Here is a 23,948-nt window from a genome sequence, read left to right on the forward strand (position 1 = left end):
CATAAGGTTGTTTTTTTAACCCTAGATATAAAAACATATCCAATGGATGCACATACATGTATTTGTTAATCACCATATATGCTACCAAATTAGACATTAAAATACATAAACATGTGATAATCATAATTGATGCTACAAAATTAGACTTTGATGTGTAAAAAATGTGTGAATCATCATTGATGTTACAAAATTAGGACATTGGATGCATACATAATGTTGTTTTAACCATATATGTTAATAACATATACAATGGATACATATGTGTTTGTTAATCACTATATATGCTACCAAATTAGCCATTTCATGCATAAACATGTGCCAATCATCATTGATGCTCTAAAATTATACTTGATGCATAAACATGTGTTAATCACTAGTTATTGATCTTCATTCTTGTAATGTATATATGCAATACAAATGAAATATATTTTGTCGTACGTATCCTTTAATTGAGGGTACCAAACTCACAATCGGTGGTATTACATGTTTTCAATATGCGGTACCACGAGCATAAGTTATCAGAAGTATGAATGTATACTTTGGCGTGTATATTGGCTTCATATATGGTAGCAAATACACTATATGTGGTATTCTATGTACGAATTGTGCAGTACGACGAGCATACTCACTAATCATTGATATCTATTTTTGTAAGTTATGAGAAGTATTAATGACATATGATATGTCGTAGACACTTACTAAAAAAATAGTACAATGTACATTATTTGTGATATTATATGTAGTAATGTGCGGTACGAAGAGCTTACGTACTAATCGATCTCCATTCTTGTAAGTTATCAGAAGTATGAATGACATATGATTTGGCGTATATATTTGCTTAATATATGGTAGCAAATACACTATATGTGATATACTATGTACGTATTGTGCGGTACGACGAGCATACTCACTAGTTATTGATCTTCATTCTTGTAAGTTATCCGAAGTATAAATGACATATGTTTTGTCGTATATATGTGCTTAATATATGGTAGAAACTATGCTATATGTGGTATACTATGTACGCATTATGTTGTACGATTAGTATACTCACTAATTAAATAGCATCACCATATTATTATGTAAGCTAAGTTGGTATAAAATCCTCATGAATTTGTGGTACGCTTTCATATAATCAGTGGTGTAATTTAACAAAAGATATGGTATAATAAAGTTGAGTTGTGGTACAATGAACATCAGCATGTAGTACCTCTCATATATATTATTTTTCCCACATATCATAACACTTTATATTAACAAATTTCATATAATTTGTACACAACTTCTCATTTTTTCGTTCAGAAAAAATATTAAATGTTAAAAATATTTGAATTGTGGCAATGTGACAAGATAACTTGATAAAATAGTCTTCATAGTTTGTTAAATTATAATAAGTGGTGAAACTACAACTTCGTACGTACGTCTTATTTTATATGATTGTGTTAAATTTGTATGTAATACATGTACTACTTAATGTTATTTGATAGCGGTACTATATCATACATTTTGTGGTTCAATTTAATATTTTACAATACAATAAAAGCTAAGTTGCGGTACAATGAACACGATCATATGGTACATATATTTTTTAATTCCAAATGTTCCACCTGCCTTATATTTGAATGCATATATTTTCCATGCACAACCATTGACATTACAAACAACAAAAACTTTTTTGTCTGTCATTTTTCTTATACACAAACGATCTCATGGTAGCAATAGCATAGTTTTTAAGAACATTTCGAAACTCAACAACATTTTTAAAAATTTGTCCTTCTCTATGAATCAAATGACTCCAAGCATCAATGGTGTAATGGCCCACTGTATCAAGACGGGTCTTTTCAGCGTGCTTTTGTCCTCACTCACACGCACCCTGAGAAACTTCCCAGGGGTCACCCATCCTATAATTTCCCCAAGTCAAGCACGCTTAACTTTGGAGTTCTTATGTGATGAGCTCCCGAAAAGAAGATGCACCTTCTTGATATGAGCAGTACATATGAAATCTTTTTAAACCCTCCTCAACTATGTAGTCCCATACCTACACAGTCTCAGAATCCCCTCTCATTCCGGCACGGGATCGGTTCATTCATGTCTCCCTCCGCCTAGAAGCCTACCAGGAGCCGCTCATTGTCCGTGCAACCTCTTGGCACCGGCGATCACTCCCTGCCTCTTCAGCCCCGGGCGTCACATGCCCACCAGCTTCCGCTTGGTTCGTCCCCGAACCATACCGTACTAAGAGAGGTCGGCTCTGATACCATTTGTAATGGCCCACTGTATCAAGACGGGTCTTTTCAGCGTGCTTTTGTCCTCACTCACACGCACCCTGAGAAACTTCCCAGGGGTCACCCATCCTATAATTTCCCCAAGTCAAGCACGCTTAACTTTGGAGTTCTTATGTGATGAGCTCCCGAAAAGAAGATGCACCTTCTTGATATGAGCAGTACATATGAAATCTTTTTAAACCCTCCTCAACTATGTAGTCCCATACCTACACAGTCTCAGAATCCCCTCTCATTCCGGCACGGGATCGGTTCATTCATGTCTCCCTCCGCCTAGAAGCCTACCAGGAGCCGCTCATTGTCCGTGCAACCTCTTGGCACCGGCGATCACTCCCTGCCTCTTCAGCCCCGGGCGTCACAAATGGAGTTATTCGGTAGAACCATTTCATATTGAGAAGAACTCGAAGAACCAACATGCGCATCAAACTCATTCCTTCAAAAAAATCAAGAATAAAATAATTCAATAAATAACTTGAAATACCACCACAAGTGTAGAAACATAAACACAAGACTTTATAATCAAAACATAATACCAACTACAAAGTAAATAGATAAATAACATACGATTTAATAATAAATATTCAAACAGGAACAATATAAACATTCAAATATAATTAGTCTTTATCCTGATATATCAATAGGGAAAATGTCTTGAACGAGAACAAATCAGATACACTTAAAAATTTAAAACTTCACTTAAAAAATCAAACTTAGAAAATTCAAACAAATTAGAATCTAAATAGAATTGTTAGTAAGAAAGATAATTTGGGAACTTAACATAATCAAGACACTAATTCGACAAATCAGCCGAAAACAAAGAAAATATAGAATAATTCGAAGACAATCCAACATAGTTCGAATTTGCAATTCATTCTGAACCCCAAAATATAGCAGTAATGTTAAATAATGTAGAACTTGATTGCGACAACTATATATAGATGTGCATAATAAAATTGACTAATTATGATTGCTCGTTATATACAACTAAAATACAGCGGCAAATAGAACAAAGACAACTAAAAATACAGCAGCAAATTGAAAATACAAATCCAAATAAATCAATAAGAAAACACAAAATAAACTACCAAAAAAAACGATAAAAGACAAAATAAAACAAAGGGTTAAAGTTTGTGGAAACACAGAGAATAAAATAGAAATACGAATAAAATTCACTACGCTAATTTCCTATAGGCCTTTTAACAAAATCCCTCAATTTTTTTTAAAAAAACAGCAAAAAAAGCAAAGAACATAAAAACAAAAATTTGTTTTATTGATTCAAAAAATGAATTAGTCTATAGATGGATTAGGACACGGCCTTGTATAACACACTAACAATCTAACTGTACAAGCTTAATAATTTCAGAAAGTATATAATGCAAAAAAAAAAAAAAAAAACGACTTCTATAAAATATATTCAATACAATCAAGACCAATATGAGAAAATTTTTAGTTATTTTGACAATTTTAATAGCAACTATAGCTCAATTCTTGTTCATTAATGTTGTTGTATATAGCCTAGAAATCTGAAATTAAACTATTTTAGCAAGAAGAATTCACCAAAGCTCCGAAGAAAGATATCAAATTCAATTGAGTATCTCAGAATCAACACAACGATAATATGCCACTGAAATAAAAAATAAATAAATTCTTCCTTCATACAAAAAATCAACAAGAACCCAACACAAATTGAATATACTACCATAAATCAACAAGAAATCGACAATAAATTCAACTTGTGTTGCTTTGGCTCATCCCTTGTCGTCTTCTGTGTTACTTTGGCTTGCGCTGATTCAAAACCCCCGTCCCTCAACGTCACCTGTGGATGGATTAATTCCTTTGGCCATGGGTTTCTTGTGTGAGAAAGATGCATTGGTTTTCGGTCATGGGTTTTTTTGTGTGAGATAGACGCGTGGGTTTATAAGGGAGAAGAAGGATCAGTGAATTTTTTTCGCTCGAGGAGGATGAGGAGGATGCGTGATTTCTGTCTCAGGGAAGAAGAGAATAGGCGTTAAATTAGTGTTAATAATTTAGGAAAAATAAATTAATGATAAAATAATTAAATATGTAGAAGAGGGAGTGCAAAATAAGTTTTTTGGTGTATTAGGGAGTACAGAATAAGATCTTATGACACAGGGACTGAACTTAAAGTTTAATTTATGTTTGGGGATTTATATCCAAGTCACCCTTAATTATATTTATGTGGAAGCTTTAAAAAAAATTATATTTATATGGAACAGTAGTAATCATCCATGAGAAAACACCCTTTTGGTTTTCATTTTGATTAATCCATTGAGGATAATCAATGATTGCAATTGCGATTCTTAGAGTGTGATGCAGTTTGAACTTGAATGTCGTCGACATGTAGATATACAAGCAAATCGAAGATTTTACTAAGATCGCTATTAAGCAATTTGATAAAGCGCAAAGAAACACTTGAAAAAGTAAAACTCAATTGTTTCATGACAATTTATAAAAGTATCACGTCTAATACTAAATATATAATAGAATAATCAAAATCACGTTAAAATGATAAAAATAATATCGATATTAAAATCAATTTTATTCTTAATAAATAAAAATAATAAAAATTTAAAATTACAAATGAAATAAAATCTGAATTTTCCTATCTTAAAAGAAACAATTGCAGGATATTCTCTACTGTTTTGAAGCAAAAATATCGAAGTGGAAAACAAGACCAAACCGTGGTGCGAGGCATGCAAAAACTGTATAGCAATAATCAAACTAACTAATGGAGACAGTTGCCCAAAGTGTTCAGACATCAAAATCAATATAATTCCAAGGTTAGTATTACAAATAATTTCACATAGAGTTCAAAAGAAAGATTTAACAAATAAATAATATTTTGTAGATATCATTTGACATTATCAGTTCAAAAAAATGAGCATGTTGCAAGAGTAACGTTGTTTGAAGATACTGCTACAATTTTATTTGGAGTACCATTCAAGGATTTCATCCAATAGGTAACAAAAAATTAAATTTAATCAATTTAAACAATTTTCTTTAATACTGTAAATCATGATATTTTATTTCATAAAATAACTTAACAAAATAATTAAGTGCATTTAATGACAGACAAACATCCAAATCGACTACTTGCAACAACTTGAAACAGCCCAAACGCTAAAATACAAATTTGTATTTAGACTAGCCAAATATGGTGACGATAAAAAAAAAAAAGTGGGACAATCAACTATAATACAAGCATTGCAGAAAACAGAAAGTGTGATTGAAGAAAAAGATGAGTAAAAGGAAACGAAGAAAACAAGGATCAAAGGAGTACAAAAACAAAAAAGGAAGACAAATACCAACACAACAAAAGATCCAACTCCAGAACAGAGATCCAAAGACTGAAGTGATTGAGATACTAGATGATGCAAAGTTGTCAATATTCATAATTAAAGGAACCAAAAGAAAAGTAGAAAGCAAAAAGGAAAAAGGGAATGGAAAGATAAAAATTAAACAAGAAAAATTTTAAATAAATAACTTGAGAAACAAACTATATATGAAATTCGTATCAATGTTAATATTTATTAAGTGCAGAAATGTAACAATTTACTATAGTGTTTGCGATATGAATTCATTTCTCGTAGTTTAGATTCCCACGTGCGTTGCACGTGATCCTTACTAGTTTAAACCAAAAGAGACGGAAAATAAAGTACCCAATATGCATCACCACAATTCTCAGTATGTTATTTAATGGCGCAGTTGCTGAAGGTGGTGAGAATTCATTTGGCAGCCATGTACTAAAGAGTGATGGCTCTGGTTGGGATGAATGCGATTATATTCTTGACCTATATTGTTGCCACCACTTGAAGTTTCTTGTAAATTAGGCCATACTTTCAATGGATTTCGTGTTAGCTCAAGCAGCGAATCCCGAACATAATCAGCTTGGACATTGTCATTGTTCTTTCTCTGTAATTGGCATCCAAGAAAATAAAAAAAAAACATTCAAAATGCAATTAATAAAACTCAATAAAAGAAAATATGGTAAATGTTTGGTTTTGCATTGCGTAAAGCATCATGAAAGGAAGTACTGATGTTTGGTTCCTGAAGCATGAATCTCAAATGATACAAATGTTGGGTGAATTTAAAATCAATTATAGTTGTTAATACTAAAATCGAGATGAATTTGAAATCAGTAAAAAATATAAAATCCAAAACGAATTTAAAACGACTCAATATATCCAAAGGCAGCTTTGTTGATTTTATGGTTAATTCTGCAATAATGCACAGAAATGAAATGAGAATCTACGTAGGTAGGTACCTCTACTTTGAAGATACTTGAAACCAAGCATGTATGCCTTGTTGTATTTACATTGGTTACTTCCAATCCCAGAGAATCCAAAGCTTCCATTAACCTCACAAATCCACTATTTTTGTGCTCACAGAATACCTTGATAAAGAACTCATTCCCATCCAGTTGAAATACTTCCACTTGTGGCTGCAATTTTCAACTTAAAAGTTGGAACATAAATATGAACATGTAAATATATATACTTCACAAGTTCACTCATTCTACCTCCATTTGCTGCACTTTTTCATCGGTATTATCCGTTACATGATTCTGTTTAGGCATACCGTGAAAACTGTTTATCAGATTTTCATGATCACATTGAAGTCCCCCTTTGGTTCCATTTTTGCCAACTTCATCTGCATCCTCATCATCCGTATGTTCTTCAAGCTCAACTTGAAGATCCTCTTCTTGTTTCTTCAGTTCTTTCACATAATCGATAGCATCTCCAAGAATTGCAGCTTTGTCCAACTACAGCAGAGTTCAGGAAACAAATGAACAAAACCACTACAAACTTGTTTCTATTTAAAGATAATGTTTCATCCAACCTTAGAAATTTTAGGGACTAATGCTCTAAGAGAGTATAGCCTATCATTAAGCTTCTTCCTTCTGTTCCTCTCAGCCATGAGATTTTTCGATTGAAATCCTTTTCTAGTCCTTCTTCTATACCTCGATTCATCCTCATCTTCGTTCAGATCAGATTCGTCTGACTGGTTGTTTCCGTTCTTCTGGTCATCTAATGTCCCCGATGAAAGCTCCATCCATATTTTGCTATCAGATGCTTCCAAATCTTGGAATCCATTTTCAACTGAAGGGCCGAAATTTGGATTCGAGCGATTATAACTAGTCCCTTCTAACAACATGTTGTTGGTTCCTGAATTGCAGCTAAATTGATGCAGTGTGTTCATTGGAGAACTACTGAGATAGATTCTGTCGACTGATATATCATGTGGCAAATCGGTGTCTTCTTTCGAGTTTTTTGGAGAAATCTGAGGCTTAAATAAGCTAATGAGATCTTTTTGAGCATTTAGATTGGATGAAGAAATTAAGAAAATATATTGGTTGAATTACTACTCATTGCCTGTTGTTCCATAAAAATGCTGCATTGAATCTTGATAAAATCTACCATTTCTTGATCTTCAGGAATCTGGAAATTAAACAATGAAACAAGAAGAGCCAGTTTGGGTAAAAAAGAACTAATTATCTTGAGAAAACCGTTGGGCATTTGAAATAAAATTTATTTTCAAATATAAAAGTTTAAGCAGAGGCTTCAAGAAGCTTGGCTGAAGAAGCCCAACCAAACATCATAATCAAGATTTTCCCTCAAACTGAGTTAGGAAGGGCGGAAGAAATACTTGTTTAGTCGTGAAGAACTCGACTAATCCAAGAGACAGTGGGACCAAAACTCGGGTACCGATTGTTTCCTACAGAGATTCAGGAACAACCCAGTCACTAAGTTGTGCATAAAACCTTATTTTTGAGCCATTGCATAACTTGGAATGGAACTTACATCTGATAAATTTGTGTCTGAGTTCTGTGAATAATTCAACCAACTTACTTGATTTGACAGCAATGTTTGTACAAGTAATCTGAAAGAGTAAATCAATCATATATAATCCCATGAAATTCTTGACCATATAATTAATTTATAACTACAAAATTTATACCCCGAATCAAGTACTGTGGAAGAAGGAAGCTGGTCTAATAATTCACAAGCTTTGGTTCTTGGATGTCTAAATATGGCATCTCTACAAGAGAGAGTCGCAGCGGTTGGCAAAAGAAGCTCATCTTCAAAACTTTCGATATTTATCGTTCCAGCGCAACAGCAATCCATCCACTCAATAGACCTAAACCAATGCAACCAATTAAGTGACATGGGAATACATTGATTAATCCCTTGATATATATTTTCCATGATTTTAAGGATTGTTTCTCTTCATACCTGTGATCATTGCTTAACTTCCACAGAACAATGTATTCCCAGCCTTTAATACCAACCAAGGGTCTTAGCCTCTCTATAAAACCTGGTACCAGCATTTTCCTGTCAAACAATTAAAAGAGGAATCATAAGTATATGAATGATGATTATTGACAATGACATGACATACTACAAATTTAATTTGATCCCTTGTGTTTCATCAAGAACTCAGTGTACAGGAAACGAGAAGGGGGAGGCATAAGATTATATATATATATATATACCAGACACAACGATATGATCCTTCCTTATTTTGCTATGGCCCTTCTGTTACTTTCTTTACAAAAAAAAATAATAACTGGAAAAAAAGACCTTAGTTAAAGTTGTGATGATGATTAATTGGTGCATAGTGTTTCTGTTTTAATAGCCTTCTGATAAAGATTATATGTCATTTGTTTTAGATAAAGAAGAAGCTAAAGCGTGTGGAGCCTAATTACTTAAACCTGGTAGTTGAACAACGTAGCATGCATGAAAATTTTAAGGAGAGAGATTGATCCAAAAATATATTACTTAAAGAGAGCTCAAGAGACTTCAGAAAGCTTTGTAATTATTGAAAATATTGAAATTTGTCGCATTGACATGACATGATAGATTAATCAAAAAATTTATTGACTCTATGGAACTGATTTTTCATTAACTTTTGTAATGTAATATTTGATAAAAATATTATATATATCGTCAAGGTTACACACATTGATATATTATTTTTGAAATTATGAAATTACCCGGCCATAATGTAATTTTAAAAGAGTTCCTTCCATTAAAGTGCATTAGGTAGAGTTTTGTAATTTTAAAAGTAATCTGTAACTTTATTGCAGTAACATTCATTGTACATGTAGCATAACTCATATTGATTTTTCCAATTTCAGATCAAACAATGCCCTGTTTAGTATCCTCCTATATAATAGTTGAGATTAACTTCTCTTTTAATTAATCATGTTGGTACGTTTTGCGTGACCATAATAACATGAAAAACTTAACTACCTTTAGCAATCATCTATCCGTGTGAGTTTTGTTATTCGATGTTATGTTCTGTCATATTTTTTGTCTTTAAAAAAAAAAAAAAAAAGGGAACAATCTTGGAAACATATATACTTCTCACAATGAAAAACTATAATTTTAATATTGTATCACTGTTATGTTTGTCTTATTATGGTTTTGATTAGGGCTGGCATACCGTACAAAAATACCGGAATTTTGGCGTACCGTACCGAAATTTTTTCGATATACAAACATTTTTTTGATATACCGAATTTTTTATCGGTATCTATACGGTATCAATATGGATTTTTTCTTACCAAAGTTTTGGAATTTTACTATCGGTATCGGTATGAATTTTTTTCATATCAATATTTGTAGTAAGGTATACCGAAAATCACCCCTAGTTTTGATATTCTATATTATCACATTATATTTGTAGTTTTAGACATTTTGCTACATAGCGCTGATATGGTGTCAATGTGACATTGACGCATCCGGTTTCATATTATCATTCATGTCGAAAAATTACTTCAATTATAAAAAAAATTGAAAGATACAAAAATAACTTAAATTATAAAAAATTTGAAAGATACAATAAAAGTGAATTTTATCAATATATTGAACCAAATTAAAATTAAGCCAATAAACATATATAACTGAAATTATAATATTACCCCTTATGGATGGAGGAATGTAATATGTCTATCATATATATATACACACACATATATATATATATATATATATTAAGAATTAAGCATGTGTCTCGTACGTGAAACACATGAAAAATGTATTAGATATAATATAATATAAAAGAAATTTAAATTTATTCACATTTATAATAAAAGTAAAATAAGTAATGATTAAAATTTCGAATAATCTATTTGTTTTATTTTCTTAAGATCTATTAAATTTCTAATAGTTGATATATAAAGTCTAATGTTTAGGTCTTAAATTTACTTAGATAAATATGGATTACATTTTAACATTTATTTTTGAGAAAATTACTTTTTTTATTCTATAAGTTTTTTCTATTTGCAATTTCGATATTTTTATGTTATCAGATTTCAATTTTAGTTGGCAATCTTTGTTTTTTTTTTTTGTTTTTTTTTTAATTTTAGTTTTTTTTCGATGTGACGCTGATGTGATGCATTTGCAGCACTGGTGTGATGTTTACGTGTACAATACCACATCAGCATTTTCGATGAAAATTAATTAAAATTACCAAAAATCAAAACATGCAAGACTAAACTAAAACTAAAATTACGAGATTGCTGAAAAACCTCTAAAACTCGTAAGTCCTTGTGTTTTTAAATTTTGAATACAAACACCATTGAAAACGTACGAATAAGGGGATGAATACACAAATTTGAAAACATCTTTAGGTTATTTAAAATAAGTTTATCCAAACACTTTAGCAGCTTATTTTTAAAATAAGTTCTAACAGCTTATAAGCTCGAAGTTTAGTCAAACACCCTCTAAGTTCTGAGTCTCTTTCCATGCTTCTATTACTACAAGATTGGTTTAATTACTTTAATGCTGAAAATAAGAATATGACAGCGAGAACTATCGATGAATTTGCAAGTCAATCTTACGAAGTAGGAAAAAAATATTCTAGATCAGTTTTTACGAGAAAATTGAGATGTAATTTATTTTTTTAATCAAAGTTGTGGTATAACACCTCAAAAATATAAGTGAACACTTTTATATTTACAATGAGTTTGAAAATTTTTAAATTTGTACTCAGAAATCGAACCTATCCAAGTTTTTTTTTAAAGCTACGGCCTAAGCCACGCAGAGGGCACGCGCGTAAGTTTCAAAGTTGCCCCCTGCGTGGATTAAAAAATAATTTTTTTTAAAAAAAAAAAAAAAAAAACCAGTCCAAAGTCGGAATCGGTTCCGGTCCGATTTTACCAAATTAGGTTCTCGGTTCGAATTGGTTCCGAGCTTTTAGCTTGGAACCGGAACCGAACCGGACCGGTTTCAAACCGGTTCCCCACGTTTCTGGAACCGGTCGGAACAGAAATTTTCGAACCATTAAGCATGTCTAGTTTCGAATCTTCCGACATATTGAAAATCTTAATTGTTAATGAGAAGTTATTTGAAACCACAATGCATCTTACTTGTGATTTTAATTGTTACACAGTATCTTCCTTTTTGTTAAATCATTCTAGCCACGATAGATTTAAGATCATGACCACTCCACGGGAGAACCCATAAATTGGATCTTCATTCATATTCAACTTCATTTTGATAATTTAATATGATTTGACAACAATAATTCGAGACTATGAAATGTGATGCGTACAATTGAATCTAGATACACAAAGTGCACTAGTTTTCTTATGCACCGCCTGACTTTTGTCAATGTTTGACTAAAATTCTACAAAAGATTAGTGTCATACACCATTATCTTATCCAAACATATTGTTTCATCGTCCTTATATCATGCATCGTTTATCATCTCATCCTCGAGCCCAGGTGATGCCTTAAAAGTCGAAAACATAAAAATCCACAGAGAGAAGAAAATAGCAATCCATTCAAACTTAAACATTGGAAAGACTTTTCCTCCTTACCCCTTGCAAGTGTAACCCATCGCTCCAGGGGTGCATGCATGCTCACTTCAATGTCCATGATTTCAGTATTAACCGGTAATTTGGAGCGGTGTTCTAAAAGGCGCCGCCTACACGCAGTATGAGAATTGAGAAGAAACGAATGTTCCTACACACAGCTGGCTCGTCATGCGACGACATCTAAATCAACCTCCGCATCCATGTCACCATCAATCATGCCTGGCTCAACTTCTGTGTCTGCTTCAATCTGGCCCAGTTCCTGACCACCATCAGTATCCCAGTTCTGCTTAAGCTGTTCGTCTAGAGTTGGAGTCCCACTCTGCGAAAGGTTCCCAAATGTTATGGTGGCATCTGCATCTACTAGGGTTACTGAGGCTTCAGGATCGTTTCTGGTTCCCTCAACATCAGTCTCACTTGTGTGTGTTTCGATCTACAACAAATTGAGATGATTCAGCTTTTTTTAAAAAATATATATAACCACGCAATGATAACAGAAAGAAGAGATTGTGCAAAACATGATAATACGCACGGGGAAAATATTAAACAAATGAAACGAGTAGAGTAAACCAGGTGTGCACGAGGAAAACCGGAAAAATATTAAACCATTGAATTGAGTGGAGCATACAAGGTGTGCCTGGGGAAACCATATGTGTCGCATAAGATCCAAAAAGATGGGATATTGAACTTTGAGAATGCTTTCATGTACCTGAGTGCACTCTGTTTGCTGCAAGGAGTTTTTTGCTTCCTCCTTCTTGGCTCGCTTGGATCGATCACCTGGTTTAGCTTGATATTTGGACCGCACCTCTGGCGTCAGAAGTTCCAAAGGCACAACACCCTCCACGCCATGTTCTGTGAACTGCAAAGAATAATTTGAGTTAGTTTCCAATACTGCTTCTATGCAGTTGTAGATACCAGTAACTTAGTCGAAAAAGTCATACTCTAGAAAATCCCTCCAAATCTTGCCGAGCCGAAAACCTCAAACCTTTCCAGCAATAGACCTGCACCAGGATATGTAACAGTCGAAGGAAGTTGATAGAATGGAAGGTTTAGATGCATGAGCAAGAAAAATAAGTCAAAGCAATAGAATGATGTAGAATTTATCAGAAACATGAAAAACAACCAAATTCAGCAATATTTCATAAAGCCTCTTGGCAGTAAGCAGAGACAAAATCAAGTAATCAACTATCCATCATTAGGAACTCCTGATATTCTTTTATTTCTGACATCTTCCGTCTTTCACAAGTTTGGGTTGTAAATAAATATGACAATTACGATGAACTTGCATATGAATAGCTTACTCTATCTTACTAGGGGAGAACTTTTGGAATCATCTTATTTTATTTTTAATTTACCTTTAAAAATCAACAGAATTTTTTTTATCAAAACTCATTGAAATCAATTTTCAGTAACATATAATTCGTTTTGCACTTGCCCAAGCACAAGCACAAGCACAAGCACAAGCACATTATTATGTTCTAGTCTTCTAGACATTAATTTAATGACACCAAAAATCGACAAAGGTGTGATATTTGCTCAATCAGCAAAGTGTTTTCTTAGACATGTCATCCTAATCTATCATTTTTGTTTAAAACTCAAATCAAGGAAAAGCCATTGTTCCAGGGTTGGTACTAAGCATGAGCACCAACATATTATATGAGAATCAAAATCAAGAAAGAATTCAATGAAAAGAAAAGTAAAACCGACTCGATTATTTTTGTGATGATATTCTGCTTCAATCCCCGCTGATTCATCCATCTGTTATGTCAGCAACAATAAAATTTGCTTTAGGTAGCTGATTTCAACTACTAACATCTGTTATTGACATATATTATAGTCAAGACAACACAAAATTAAATAAAAAGGTACACATCAGATTTTAAAAAGGCTGCACAAGCTCACATCATCAGCCAACACTTTCCAGTAATCCATGATGTCAGGAGTCCGAACTCGTAGAGGATCTGTCAAAGCATTCTGAAGGAACAAACGACGGGATTGTAAAGGTAAACCAATATCCTGATTTAAATGCATAAACTTCTACTTAAAAGAGAAATACTGAAGATAAAATATGATTATTTTTCCAATAAATATAAAATTTTCATCCAATTACACGCAGGAGATTTTTCCTTGTTCTTTAAGTTTGGAATATGAAATACATTATCATATACTTAAGGCGTAATAGACATTCAAATGCAGCATATGCAGTAACAGAAAAAATCTACAAGTAGTCGTCGGAGTGCATGCCTTTAAGGAGACACGTTTTTGTTAAACTTAACGCAAAGACAATCTATGGTACTTTAAAATTAAGAGTCATTACAAATATCAGAAATGTGTACAAAAAGCTCAAACAACATTCAGGAGAACTCAGAGCGTTGGAAGAGTTGGCCTTGGTATGTGTATCCCCAAGATCAGTGAGGGACTCATTTGAAGCAAATATGGGTGGTAATCCAGGCAGGAGGTTTGGTTGGAGAAAAATACAAGAATTTTCGATAACAGAGAAGAACCAGTTACCAAATGCTGGGATAAGATAAAATTTGCGATCCCGTTTTGGATTTCGAAGACGAAAGAGCTCAAAGACTTTTCGGTTTCAGATTATAGGGATTGGAGTCTTATTTTAAGTAAAGTTGACTCCGGTTTTTATCGCTTTTGGTGTGGACCTCTGGTCCACTTTTTGTGATTATGATCTTTTATACCTTATTGCAAATATTTCATTTCCTATCCAAAAAAAATATGTGGGAAACATACCGGATTTTGATCTGCCCATTTCCACAACTGAGAGAGTTCCTTATTTCCCAGTCTCCACCGAGGCCGACTGAGGAATAGAAAAGAGAGAAAAACGGATAGAAACTGTAAGACTCGGGAGCTCATAATTGGAAACAGTGGTGACACAAGAAACTGAATTTCATCATTTCAGCGCCTCAAATGACAAAAGGTTGGTTTCTTTAATGCTTTAAGGCTCAAAGTCAGAAAAAGAACAAGTTTTGGCACCAGAAGAGTCTGGTAAGAAAACATTAATTCGTGGCCTCATCACAGCCACTTGCATGCAGTTGAAAATTCTCTTTTGTAACCCATCCATAACTTGATCTAATATCTCCGTCAGTTTTCTTAACCATATTTTTCAGGATACAAATTTAGTTAATAAAATTAGAAAAGATATGTGATGAAAACATCATGAAGGAAATGTCACTAGTAAAACCGAGTAGATTTCCTGGGACATTGAGGCTCAAAGAAATCGACATCACATGGCATCACATTAAATGATGATACTCCTAGCCTCTTACCAAAATGCATCTTTATGATTTCATTGCAACATAACAAGACAAGGTCATTAATTAATCACCGTTTCCTGCCTCCATCTTGGGCTAGCTTTTTTTCTATTGGTTGTTTTTCATACGGAGGGCAGCCATCACGCTTCCACCAGACCTATAAAAAGGGGAATATCTCAACATGACCATAAATGAAGATGTAACTAGGACATGAAAAGAAAGTAATGGAGACTGCAAGTGAATCAGCAACATGGAATCCCACACAAAAGAACGAAGTCAACTCACCCAATTTTTTTCACGTTCAAGGATATGCTCAATGCTATGAAGGAAATCTTTCCCTCTAGGAGGTGTCATTTCTAGAAGCTTCTTCACCCGCTCTTCACAAGTTTTCATCTCTTCCTTCTATATTAACATAGGGTAAGAAATATTTCGACTTTGTAAATCTAAATAGAAAATAATTATAATAATTTTTGGAATTAAACATTATAAAGGCGAAAGTGATTTGTCATATGCACTGGTATTAAGAGAAAATTGAACATGATTAGCAAGTTCATTGAGCCAGTGGAAAGGTTAAAAAGAAAATCACAACAGAAAACTAACCACTGCATCAGATGGTAAGTCTTTGTCATTTTTCCCAGGAGCCTACAAGTAACAAACATTTGTCAACATTTCATGCCAACCAGAACATACACCTATGAAACAGGGAGGTCATGCTGAATCCCAGATTAAAGAACCACAAACTCATGAAGTAGATATCAACAACTCTAGCAGGCATCCAAACCACAAGAAATTATTTCCTAATTGGCATGAACTGACAGCTTATACACAGAAAGCACAAGAACTTTGTCATTCTAATGTTCATGAACAGCTCTTTTTAGCAAATCCATAGCAGTTCCACATGTCATAGGGTAAACAAACCAGAGGACAAAATACAAAAGAGAAACATACCTTAAGGTAATCAAACAAAATAAGGCATTGAACCAGGACATGTCTACGAAAACTTGGGTCCTTCAACTGTAAGAAATAGTATATGGAGTGCAACATAGTTGGAGTCAAAACTAAATCAAATATGTTGCTATACTCAAAATAACTCCATACTTGCTATAAAGGAACACACCTCGAGGCCCATTAGCTTACTGCTAGTGAGATATTTTATACTGAAATTTGATGCCCCCTCGTCTAGGTCAATAGCATTATCCTCTTCATCATTCAAAGGTTGAGCCTCAAATGTGTTCAGCACAACCTAAATATCCAAGTTGAAAGGAAAAAGATAATTATGCCACTAATTTGTAGTAGTGAAAGTTGGCCTACAATACCAAATAAAGAAAAATTTTACCGTCAAACTAGATGCAAATTTATGCCACTTTGTAATAACAGGAGTAAGAGAAGCAGGATTGGAAAAGAAGTCCTGAACATCAAATAAAAAACGAGATCATTGGTACCACAGCAATTATTAGCGAGTAATTTTGATAAAATTGTTTTTATACTTAACATAATCTTTATTAATAAAAAAATACTGTAATATAATTATGTGGAAAATATAAGTTCAGAGCTGATAAGCTCAACGAAATCGAATTTCAAAATAATATAAAAAACGTGAGAGAACATTGGGAGATGTCTTTTAATAACAAGCTTGTACTTAATACTTGGTTATTCATCTGTAATTTTTTTCGTGTTTTAAATTCCTAAACACACCTTAGCCATTTATCTGACTTTTTGAGTCTCGAACCATTAAATTATATTTTTGTAATCCTTGTGAAAAGGGGAACGGGAACACGTGATTTTATTGAATCTGGGACAGATTACTTGTTTCAAATGCAAAACTTCCTTTTGACTTGTGTTGACTCGGTTTCTGTTATGGTTTCAGAACAGCCCGTTCCCGGTTCAGAAATCTGTATTCAATTTCCTTCTATATTTCCACAGTTCCAAATTCCAATAGACGTCACCTGATTACATACAATGTCTCGTTTCTATTCTGGTTAGCTATAGAAGTTCGGCATTTAACTTTGTCTCATTTCCTTTTCAACTTAAGCAGAAAAAGTGTGCTATTCTACTCTGTTTAGGTAGTGAATGATAGATTCAGGTTTTGCCATCTGTTTCCACGCACCAATGTTCTAAAAATCGGCCTAGGCGCCGACCTACAGCACTGAAAAAGTGTAGTCGGCCAGCCTAGGTGTAGGTGCCCCTAGGTGAGTAGGCGGCCTTACGCGGACCTAGGCGCCGAATAATCGGTCCAGACGGCCCTAGGCGCCCAGGAAGGATTTAGTTTGGGCTTTTAATTTAAAAGCCCAATTTAAAAACACTCAAATGTAATCTTTTAAAACTTTTAAACCTATGTTTGTTTTAACTTTTATAGGCCCTGAATTAACGTCGAACAAGAAAGCCTATTTGTTGGCTTGTCCTAACACCAAACTTCATCTACATCTTTCAATTTTCAACTTTCTATTGCCCTAACTTTCGAACAAAGGGAGAGAAATCGATTCGTATGGACATATGAGGTGTGTGTATTTGTTAAATGCATAATAAAATTGATAATGTCATTTAATGGTTCAATTTCTACTTAATCCGAGGAATCCGCCTAGGCCGTGCCCAACGAAAAGTGTTGTTTTGACTTGCTTATGTTATATTCTTTCATTTCTTACCAGTTAATATGAGAGAAGTGGTTAGAGCTCGTAGAAAATTAGATTCATTAGCAAGAGGCAAGCCCTATCTGATTTTTCCAGTGAGATCTCTGCTATGTACTAAAATAAATAAAGTGGCATAGCACACAAGTATTGATGATTGCTGAAAATTAAACTGAAATCTGGGGAAAGGACTCAGCTCCTAGAACTGACCTGTAAACTCCAAAAGGTTTTGTAAAAGTTGAAATCAATAGAACTACCTGATAGAAAAGAAGTTAATAAACAAGGCAGAATAGCAACGACGATGGAACTTCGTATAATAATGAACAGTGCGGATAAAAAGAATATGAAAATAAGATATAGTAGAATCACCATCTGGAGCTTCTTTCTCATATTTTGTCTCATTTGATGTATTGAAAACTCCTTTAATATTGACAGCTGAAGAAAGTAGAGAACTAGTTAATAACCAGTAAAAACTAGAGAGAAAAAATTGGCAGCACTTCATGGAAAGAGTATAATTACCAGAACGTTCCGATAAAGGGAAAAAATGAGCAAGAAACATAATAATTCGTCCACAGAATACAACATCATTTGCCTGCAATAACAGATTGTTCGGTTGAGTTACATCAAGAATTTGATGGTTTCCCAATAAAAAAATTATCTTCCTAGCTAATATTTGAAACACCAAAGAACACAACCAGGTAGCACACAGATTCTACTAACCAACGAAAAGAATACCAAGCGGAAAGTAAAAGTAAACAAATATTAAGCTAGAAGAATTTTTTCCTTCATAACTTGAACCCATGTTCCTGGCATGAATATTCAGCTTAAGTTTGGCAAAGGAGAATTGGGAAGATCCGAAAGATGATGTTAATCTTCCATCATAATAATAAATAATGAGAAAGCTAAGGGTCTTGAGGAAACGATGGATATAAAAGTCCAGTAGTCTGATAAAATTACATTAAGAAACACAAGATCAAGTGCCCGGGTGTTTCTGAACAAAAGGGAACAGAATTACAGCAATAGATTCAGAAGAAGAATGTATAAGAGCTTTCATATTATTAGCTAATCTTATAAACTGCTATGTTATGAATGAAAACGGAAAGAGTCGAGCTCCAAACTTACCCCCCCCCCCCCAACCCACCACACAGAACAATCATTTTCTTGTGATCAGACATGAGACTCAACTTTAGTATTAGCTGTATGATACAACTTGTATAGGAAGCAATATTGTTTCTCTTTCACATATTCAGCCTGGAATGTGGAACAGTTTTCCTTCTTACTTCATCAGATTGCAAAGCATAATCCCCCTAAATGTTCAAATGGCCTTATCATATCTATAAACTGGGGCCTGGATGAAGAGACAAAGATCTTTGTCATCAGCATCCACTACTTCAACAGAGCAATAGAGAACAAAGGCGGTCCTATCTTAAGCGTAAATTATGCAACCGATGAATATATCATATAGTTTGAAATAAATAAGCGGGAAGGATGCAAAATAAATTATCACAATTCCTTGTCCCTGATTAACAAAATATTGGAAATAACAAGCGCATATCCATAGTTATAACAGGCACAAGGCCCACAAAGGTGCAAAGGGGCCTTGGAGTCTAAGGAGCAAAGCGATGCATGCACCTTATTGAACCAAGACACACTATCAATTTTTCAAAAATTATATATTTATTATTATATCATTATATGACAACAATGCTATTATTGAAATAATTAAGTTGTGCACAGCAAAACTTTGTCAATCACAATGATTCTTTGTTTGTTTAATGATTTGGAGAGCCTCTGTATTCGTAGTTGCGCTGCTTCTTACTTCCTAGGGAATGCTTGCTGCTGTTTGGGGCTTTGACTGTTGCTGCTCTGCTTCTTACTTCTTAGGGTTTATGCTTTGGGCTTCAGGGCTTGTCTATTGTTTCTTAATCAGCTTTGGTCTCTGGGCTTTGCAGCCCATTTTTGGGAAAAAAAAAAGAAAAAAAAAAAAGAAGAAAAGAAACCAGAGAAGCTGAGCAGCATTTACTCAAACTAGAGGAATTGGAATAAAAAAAGCAGCCTTCACCCGAGGAAAGCTTCCTAGGCGAGTTGAGGCGTGCGCATGGGTGCATACCCAGGCGCAGTACGATCACCTGGTGGCGCCTCTCGCCTTCCATTTACAAACATGTGCAAATCTGTTCCTTGTCTTTTGAAGTGATTGTGGTTGTTCACGTCCTTTTACCAGGAAATCAAATAAGATTACAATAGAGTAAAAAAAAAAATTCTACTCAGCCTTCAGAAGATTGTGAGCATGTTTTTAGAGACATTGCTGTACAGAACTATCATCTGGAACTTCAAGGAATGTCACATTTGGATAACTATGAAGATTTTAGATAAGTGCGAATCCAATTGAAATGACATAAGCATGATTTCCATAGGAAATGAAATAACTAGTCCAAACTGCATTCTAGAGAGAAAAACCTTTGATAATCGACGAAGGAGCTGGTTGCATGTTCTCAGCATCACAAGCTTCCCTCTTGCGAAAAGCTCTGGCTACATAGAACAAGAAACAGCCAAACATTTCCCTATAAAACAAATCCAAGGCAGAGATGCATCGAAATTCATGCATGGAAGCATCATACCAAGTATCGTAGCACATACCTTACCAAGAATGTCTTGTTTACTCTCAATATACCCAAATATATCTTTACAGTTTCTCATTGTTGACATTTCTGTCAAATCTTCTAGGAGCTGAAATATCATGCCACCTTCGACATGGTCTTTCTCACAAAGATACAAAACGATATCTGCAGAAAAACAAATAATTGCATGAGAGAGTCTGAGAGAGGGAGAAGCATCTGGTTGTGCTTGGTCCTCCACTAAAGGCCCAATAAATGCTAGTTTTCTACAAATTTTCAGATTCAATTTTCATCCAAATCCAAAATTACTTTTTTCTGACTATTACTGCACAATTTCCAAATAAACAAGCACTCAGTACAAATTTTCAAATATAAAAAGAATAGTGATTTGAGTTTGACTAAATTTTGACCAATTATTTGAGTGGGTTCCATTCAATGAACTTCAAAATCAATTCACTAATCAAAATCACGTCATGATCAGATAACTCAAGTATATTTATTACCTCAAACTAATCTCTGGTGAACAAAAAATCAATTGATAAAATAGAAAAATTAGGAACCCAGTTTGAAAAGTGAAAGGTCAATTATCCCAATTCTGCTATTACATTTGGAAAGTGAACTCCTTTTATTGTCATTATTGTTGTCCCTACCAAATATTTTCCTTAGGGTTATGGCAGAAATCAATACTTGATAGCATAACTCGATTCTACACCAAAACAAACGCAAAATAAAAATGAAAGGAAGCAAAAAACATAAGATACACTCACCAAGAAGGCGGGGAATTTGACCCTGATGGCTATCCTCATCATCGATCAATTTTCCATATTGCATGATTTCCTCGCCTGAAAGAACAGCGGCTGACTGCAACAAGAAAAATCGGTGCACAATATGTGAAATGAAATATCATGATAGGAATATCTAAAAAAAGATTGAGGGATGTATTAAAACTGAAGGACAAGTTTGTTTTAATTCAATCAGGTTGCCTCATATCCATATGTTATTGTAAGATCAAATTTCTCACAAAATACAAAGCAGACCCATTCCTACTTATAAAAGAAAATAAAAAAAAAAATGAATATCCATAATTTCAATTGTGTTGCAATACAAATATGATTTCCCAGTTGATATATTATTAAAATTATACTGAAAAACCCAAAAAACCGTTTGCCCATTGAATTTAAACTGTGATGTACCCAAAATCGAGATTTATCCAAGCAGAACAAGAATCAAAGCCGCTTGTTGCTGTAACATGTCCTCCATACAAGTCTTCCACATTACAAATTTCTCCTAATCAAAACAAGTAGAACAGAAGAATATACTTGAGAAATTAGCATTGCATTACCACCAGCTCCTGAAGCAAAGTCCGGAGGATATTTTCCAATAGCTGATTTTCATCCTGAACCAGTTTCGTTTGCTTCTGCAAAGACAGAAAAAAAATCAGCATGTTAAAGAAGCCAGTGAGCCAAACGAACAAAGCTCACTGTATCAGTGCAAGTGGTCTTTCGGTTATTGCAGGTGCCTGAAGTCAATCGAGGCACAACCAAAGAACAGCAGTAAAATTTCCCAGATACTGAAAAAAAAACGCATTACAAAGCCACAATCTATCCAAAAAGATGGGGACGCTCAAAACTGGAAGTAGTCATAATTCATATCATACAAACATCGGCAACACAGATGCTCTCTTATCTGTAAATTCTTGTTCAAATACATGACAAAGTTCTAATTTTTATCAAGCGATTCCACCAGAAATTGTGAATACTAAAGCCATAAACTGGGGAAAATAATTGTATATTTGCGAAGATGGTAAAATATAACAAAACCTGGGGTTTGATAGCTTGTTGCACTGTCTGAAGAGCGAAATCCTGAGGCGGGGCCGGATTCAGGATGGCTTTCCTGAATAAATCCTGAGAATGAACACAAATGAACAAATTAAGCTAAGAATTTTTACCGCAAATTTCTTCAAACAAAAACCCATGATAAAAATATATATATTACTGATGCAAGCTTCTCCATTGTGAAATCTAAGTGTGAGAATTACGGAGCACGGAGCATTGGCTCAAAAGGAAAAAAAAGACCGAATGTCGTTCTTCCACTCAAAACCTAGACCATCACTCAGGTTTCATTTTTCCTCGCTCCTGGTTTGGAGATTCAGATACTTTGCACTTTGGCTAAATTGCCCTTGAAGACCCATGCCCCCACTTGGATTTGGGGTTGGTCCGTAAGGGAGACCAATGTCTTTGCACACGTAATACATGTGTATATATTATTTATATTTTAAAATATTATATTTTGTCATATGAAAAATGGTTAATTGGAGATAAATTCTTAATTAAAACTTGAAGTTTGTGTTCAGTTCCCCAACTCAGAAAAACTTATTCTGAAATCTCTGACCTCTTCAAAACTTATTTTAAGCTCCCTAGCAACTAATTCACACATATTTTCCCCTTTTTTTATTTTCTTCCTCCTTCGTTCTCTCTCTGGCATTCCCTATTTTTTTTTTCCCTTTTCATGTTGAAAAAGGAAAAACTAAATCCATAGCCACCGACGAAGTCGACATCCACCGGCGAAGTCGACACCCACTGTCGGAAGCCACGAACGAGGAACACGTATTCTTTTAATTAGGGGAAGTTTCTGAAACCAGTTTGATTTCTAATTAAGGTTTGGATTTGTGGTCGTGATTGTGCGATCCAGTTGATTGATTGAATAAATTCTCTTGAAATCAATGTCTGGTTTTCAGAAAAAAGAAATTTTGTATGCATTACATGTTCTGCGATTTTTTTATGCCTTTTGGTATGATTTTTTTAGTAATGGTTCATCTTAATTTTTCAAACCTTGAAGTGGGTTTTAGTTTTTATAGCTCAGGTTTGTGATTGGGAGCTAAATCGTGAGGTTCTCCTAAATTTTTTGCTTTAGTTTGTGTTATATTCAATTTTATGGATTATTTTGTATTAGAGCTTTTTCATGAATGTCTTTTTATGGGCTTTTACAAATTACATATTTTGATATGTTAAGTTTCTTACCCATTTTGTTGACACAACTGTTACCAAAATAATTTTTTGACTACGGGTTGCACGTTGTGAAGTGTTATTTGATGTCATTTTATGGTTTGTGGTTGGTTAAGTATTGTGACTCTTGCGAAAAAATTACCAATTCTTATATTTTTACTGGTATATGTACGCATTTGGTGTCGATCAATTGAAAGATTCTTTTGGGAGCTATACTGCGAGTGTACTGGGTTGTAGAAGTTCACCTAGCGTCAGCATACTCCTTATAGTCGCACCAAAGTCTAGGGGTATGAGATACATGGCACCACCTCAATTGGG

General features: G+C 34.1%; 2 protein-coding genes across 3 annotated transcripts; both read right to left on the reverse strand.

The window, feature by feature from the left end:
* Window positions 1-5,801: 5,801 nt before the first annotated feature.
* Window positions 5,802-8,757, reverse strand: LOC140883003 (transcription factor ABORTED MICROSPORES). Of its 2 annotated transcripts, none has more exons than XM_073289291.1 (9): window positions 8,534-8,757; window positions 8,259-8,438; window positions 8,102-8,180; window positions 7,947-8,015; window positions 7,673-7,738; window positions 7,140-7,580; window positions 6,820-7,062; window positions 6,565-6,741; window positions 5,802-6,212 (listed from the first exon to the last, which is right to left on the reverse strand). In XM_073289291.1, the coding sequence occupies exons 1-9, from the start codon at window positions 8,626-8,628 to the stop codon at window positions 5,994-5,996; spliced, it is 1,569 nt and encodes a 522-aa protein (XP_073145392.1). In that variant the 5' UTR covers window positions 8,629-8,757; the 3' UTR covers window positions 5,802-5,993. The 2 variants fall into 2 exon arrangements, with proteins under 2 accessions (XP_073145392.1, XP_073145391.1); XM_073289290.1 differs by having other exon boundaries at window positions 7,658-7,738.
* Window positions 8,758-11,760: 3,003 nt separating this feature from the next.
* LOC140881281 (THO complex subunit 1) lies at window positions 11,761-22,768 on the reverse strand. Its single transcript, XM_073286466.1, has 21 exons — window positions 22,621-22,768; window positions 22,446-22,529; window positions 21,968-22,042; window positions 21,393-21,486; window positions 20,648-20,793; window positions 20,468-20,539; window positions 18,530-18,602; window positions 18,380-18,445; window positions 18,221-18,267; window positions 16,723-16,794; window positions 16,504-16,629; window positions 16,335-16,400; window positions 15,987-16,028; window positions 15,672-15,788; window positions 15,461-15,543; window positions 14,866-14,932; window positions 14,023-14,094; window positions 13,828-13,878; window positions 13,062-13,121; window positions 12,830-12,979; window positions 11,761-12,553 (listed from the first exon to the last, which is right to left on the reverse strand). Exons 1-21 carry the CDS (start codon window positions 22,636-22,638, stop codon window positions 12,290-12,292), a joined length of 1,845 nt encoding a protein of 614 aa, XP_073142567.1. The 5' UTR covers window positions 22,639-22,768; the 3' UTR covers window positions 11,761-12,289.
* Window positions 22,769-23,948: the final 1,180 nt, after the last annotated feature.

This window comes from Henckelia pumila, chromosome 2 (genome assembly GCF_033568475.1).
Source record: "Henckelia pumila isolate YLH828 chromosome 2, ASM3356847v2, whole genome shotgun sequence".
NCBI lineage: Eukaryota > Viridiplantae > Streptophyta > Magnoliopsida > Lamiales > Gesneriaceae > Henckelia > Henckelia pumila.

Coding starts and splice junctions, on each gene's coding strand:
- LOC140881281 (XM_073286466.1), bottom strand. Junction 16,029..16,334: donor TTTTGTTTGATTACCTTAAG/GTATGTTTCTCT, acceptor TGTTACTTGTAG/GCTCCTGGGAAAAATGACAA. Junction 14,933..15,460: donor CAAGATGGAGGCAGGAAACG/GTGATTAATTAA, acceptor TCTATTCCTCAG/TCGGCCTCGGTGGAGACTGG.
- LOC140883003 (XM_073289290.1), bottom strand. CDS start 8,628: ATGCTGGTACCAGGTTTTATAGAGAGGCTAAGACCCTTGGTTGGTATT. Junction 8,181..8,258: donor TCCACAGTACTTGATTCGGG/GTATAAATTTTG, acceptor TTACTCTTTCAG/ATTACTTGTACAAACATTGC. Junction 6,213..6,564: donor CAAGTATCTTCAAAGTAGAG/GTACCTACCTAC, acceptor TGCCAATTACAG/AGAAAGAACAATGACAATGT.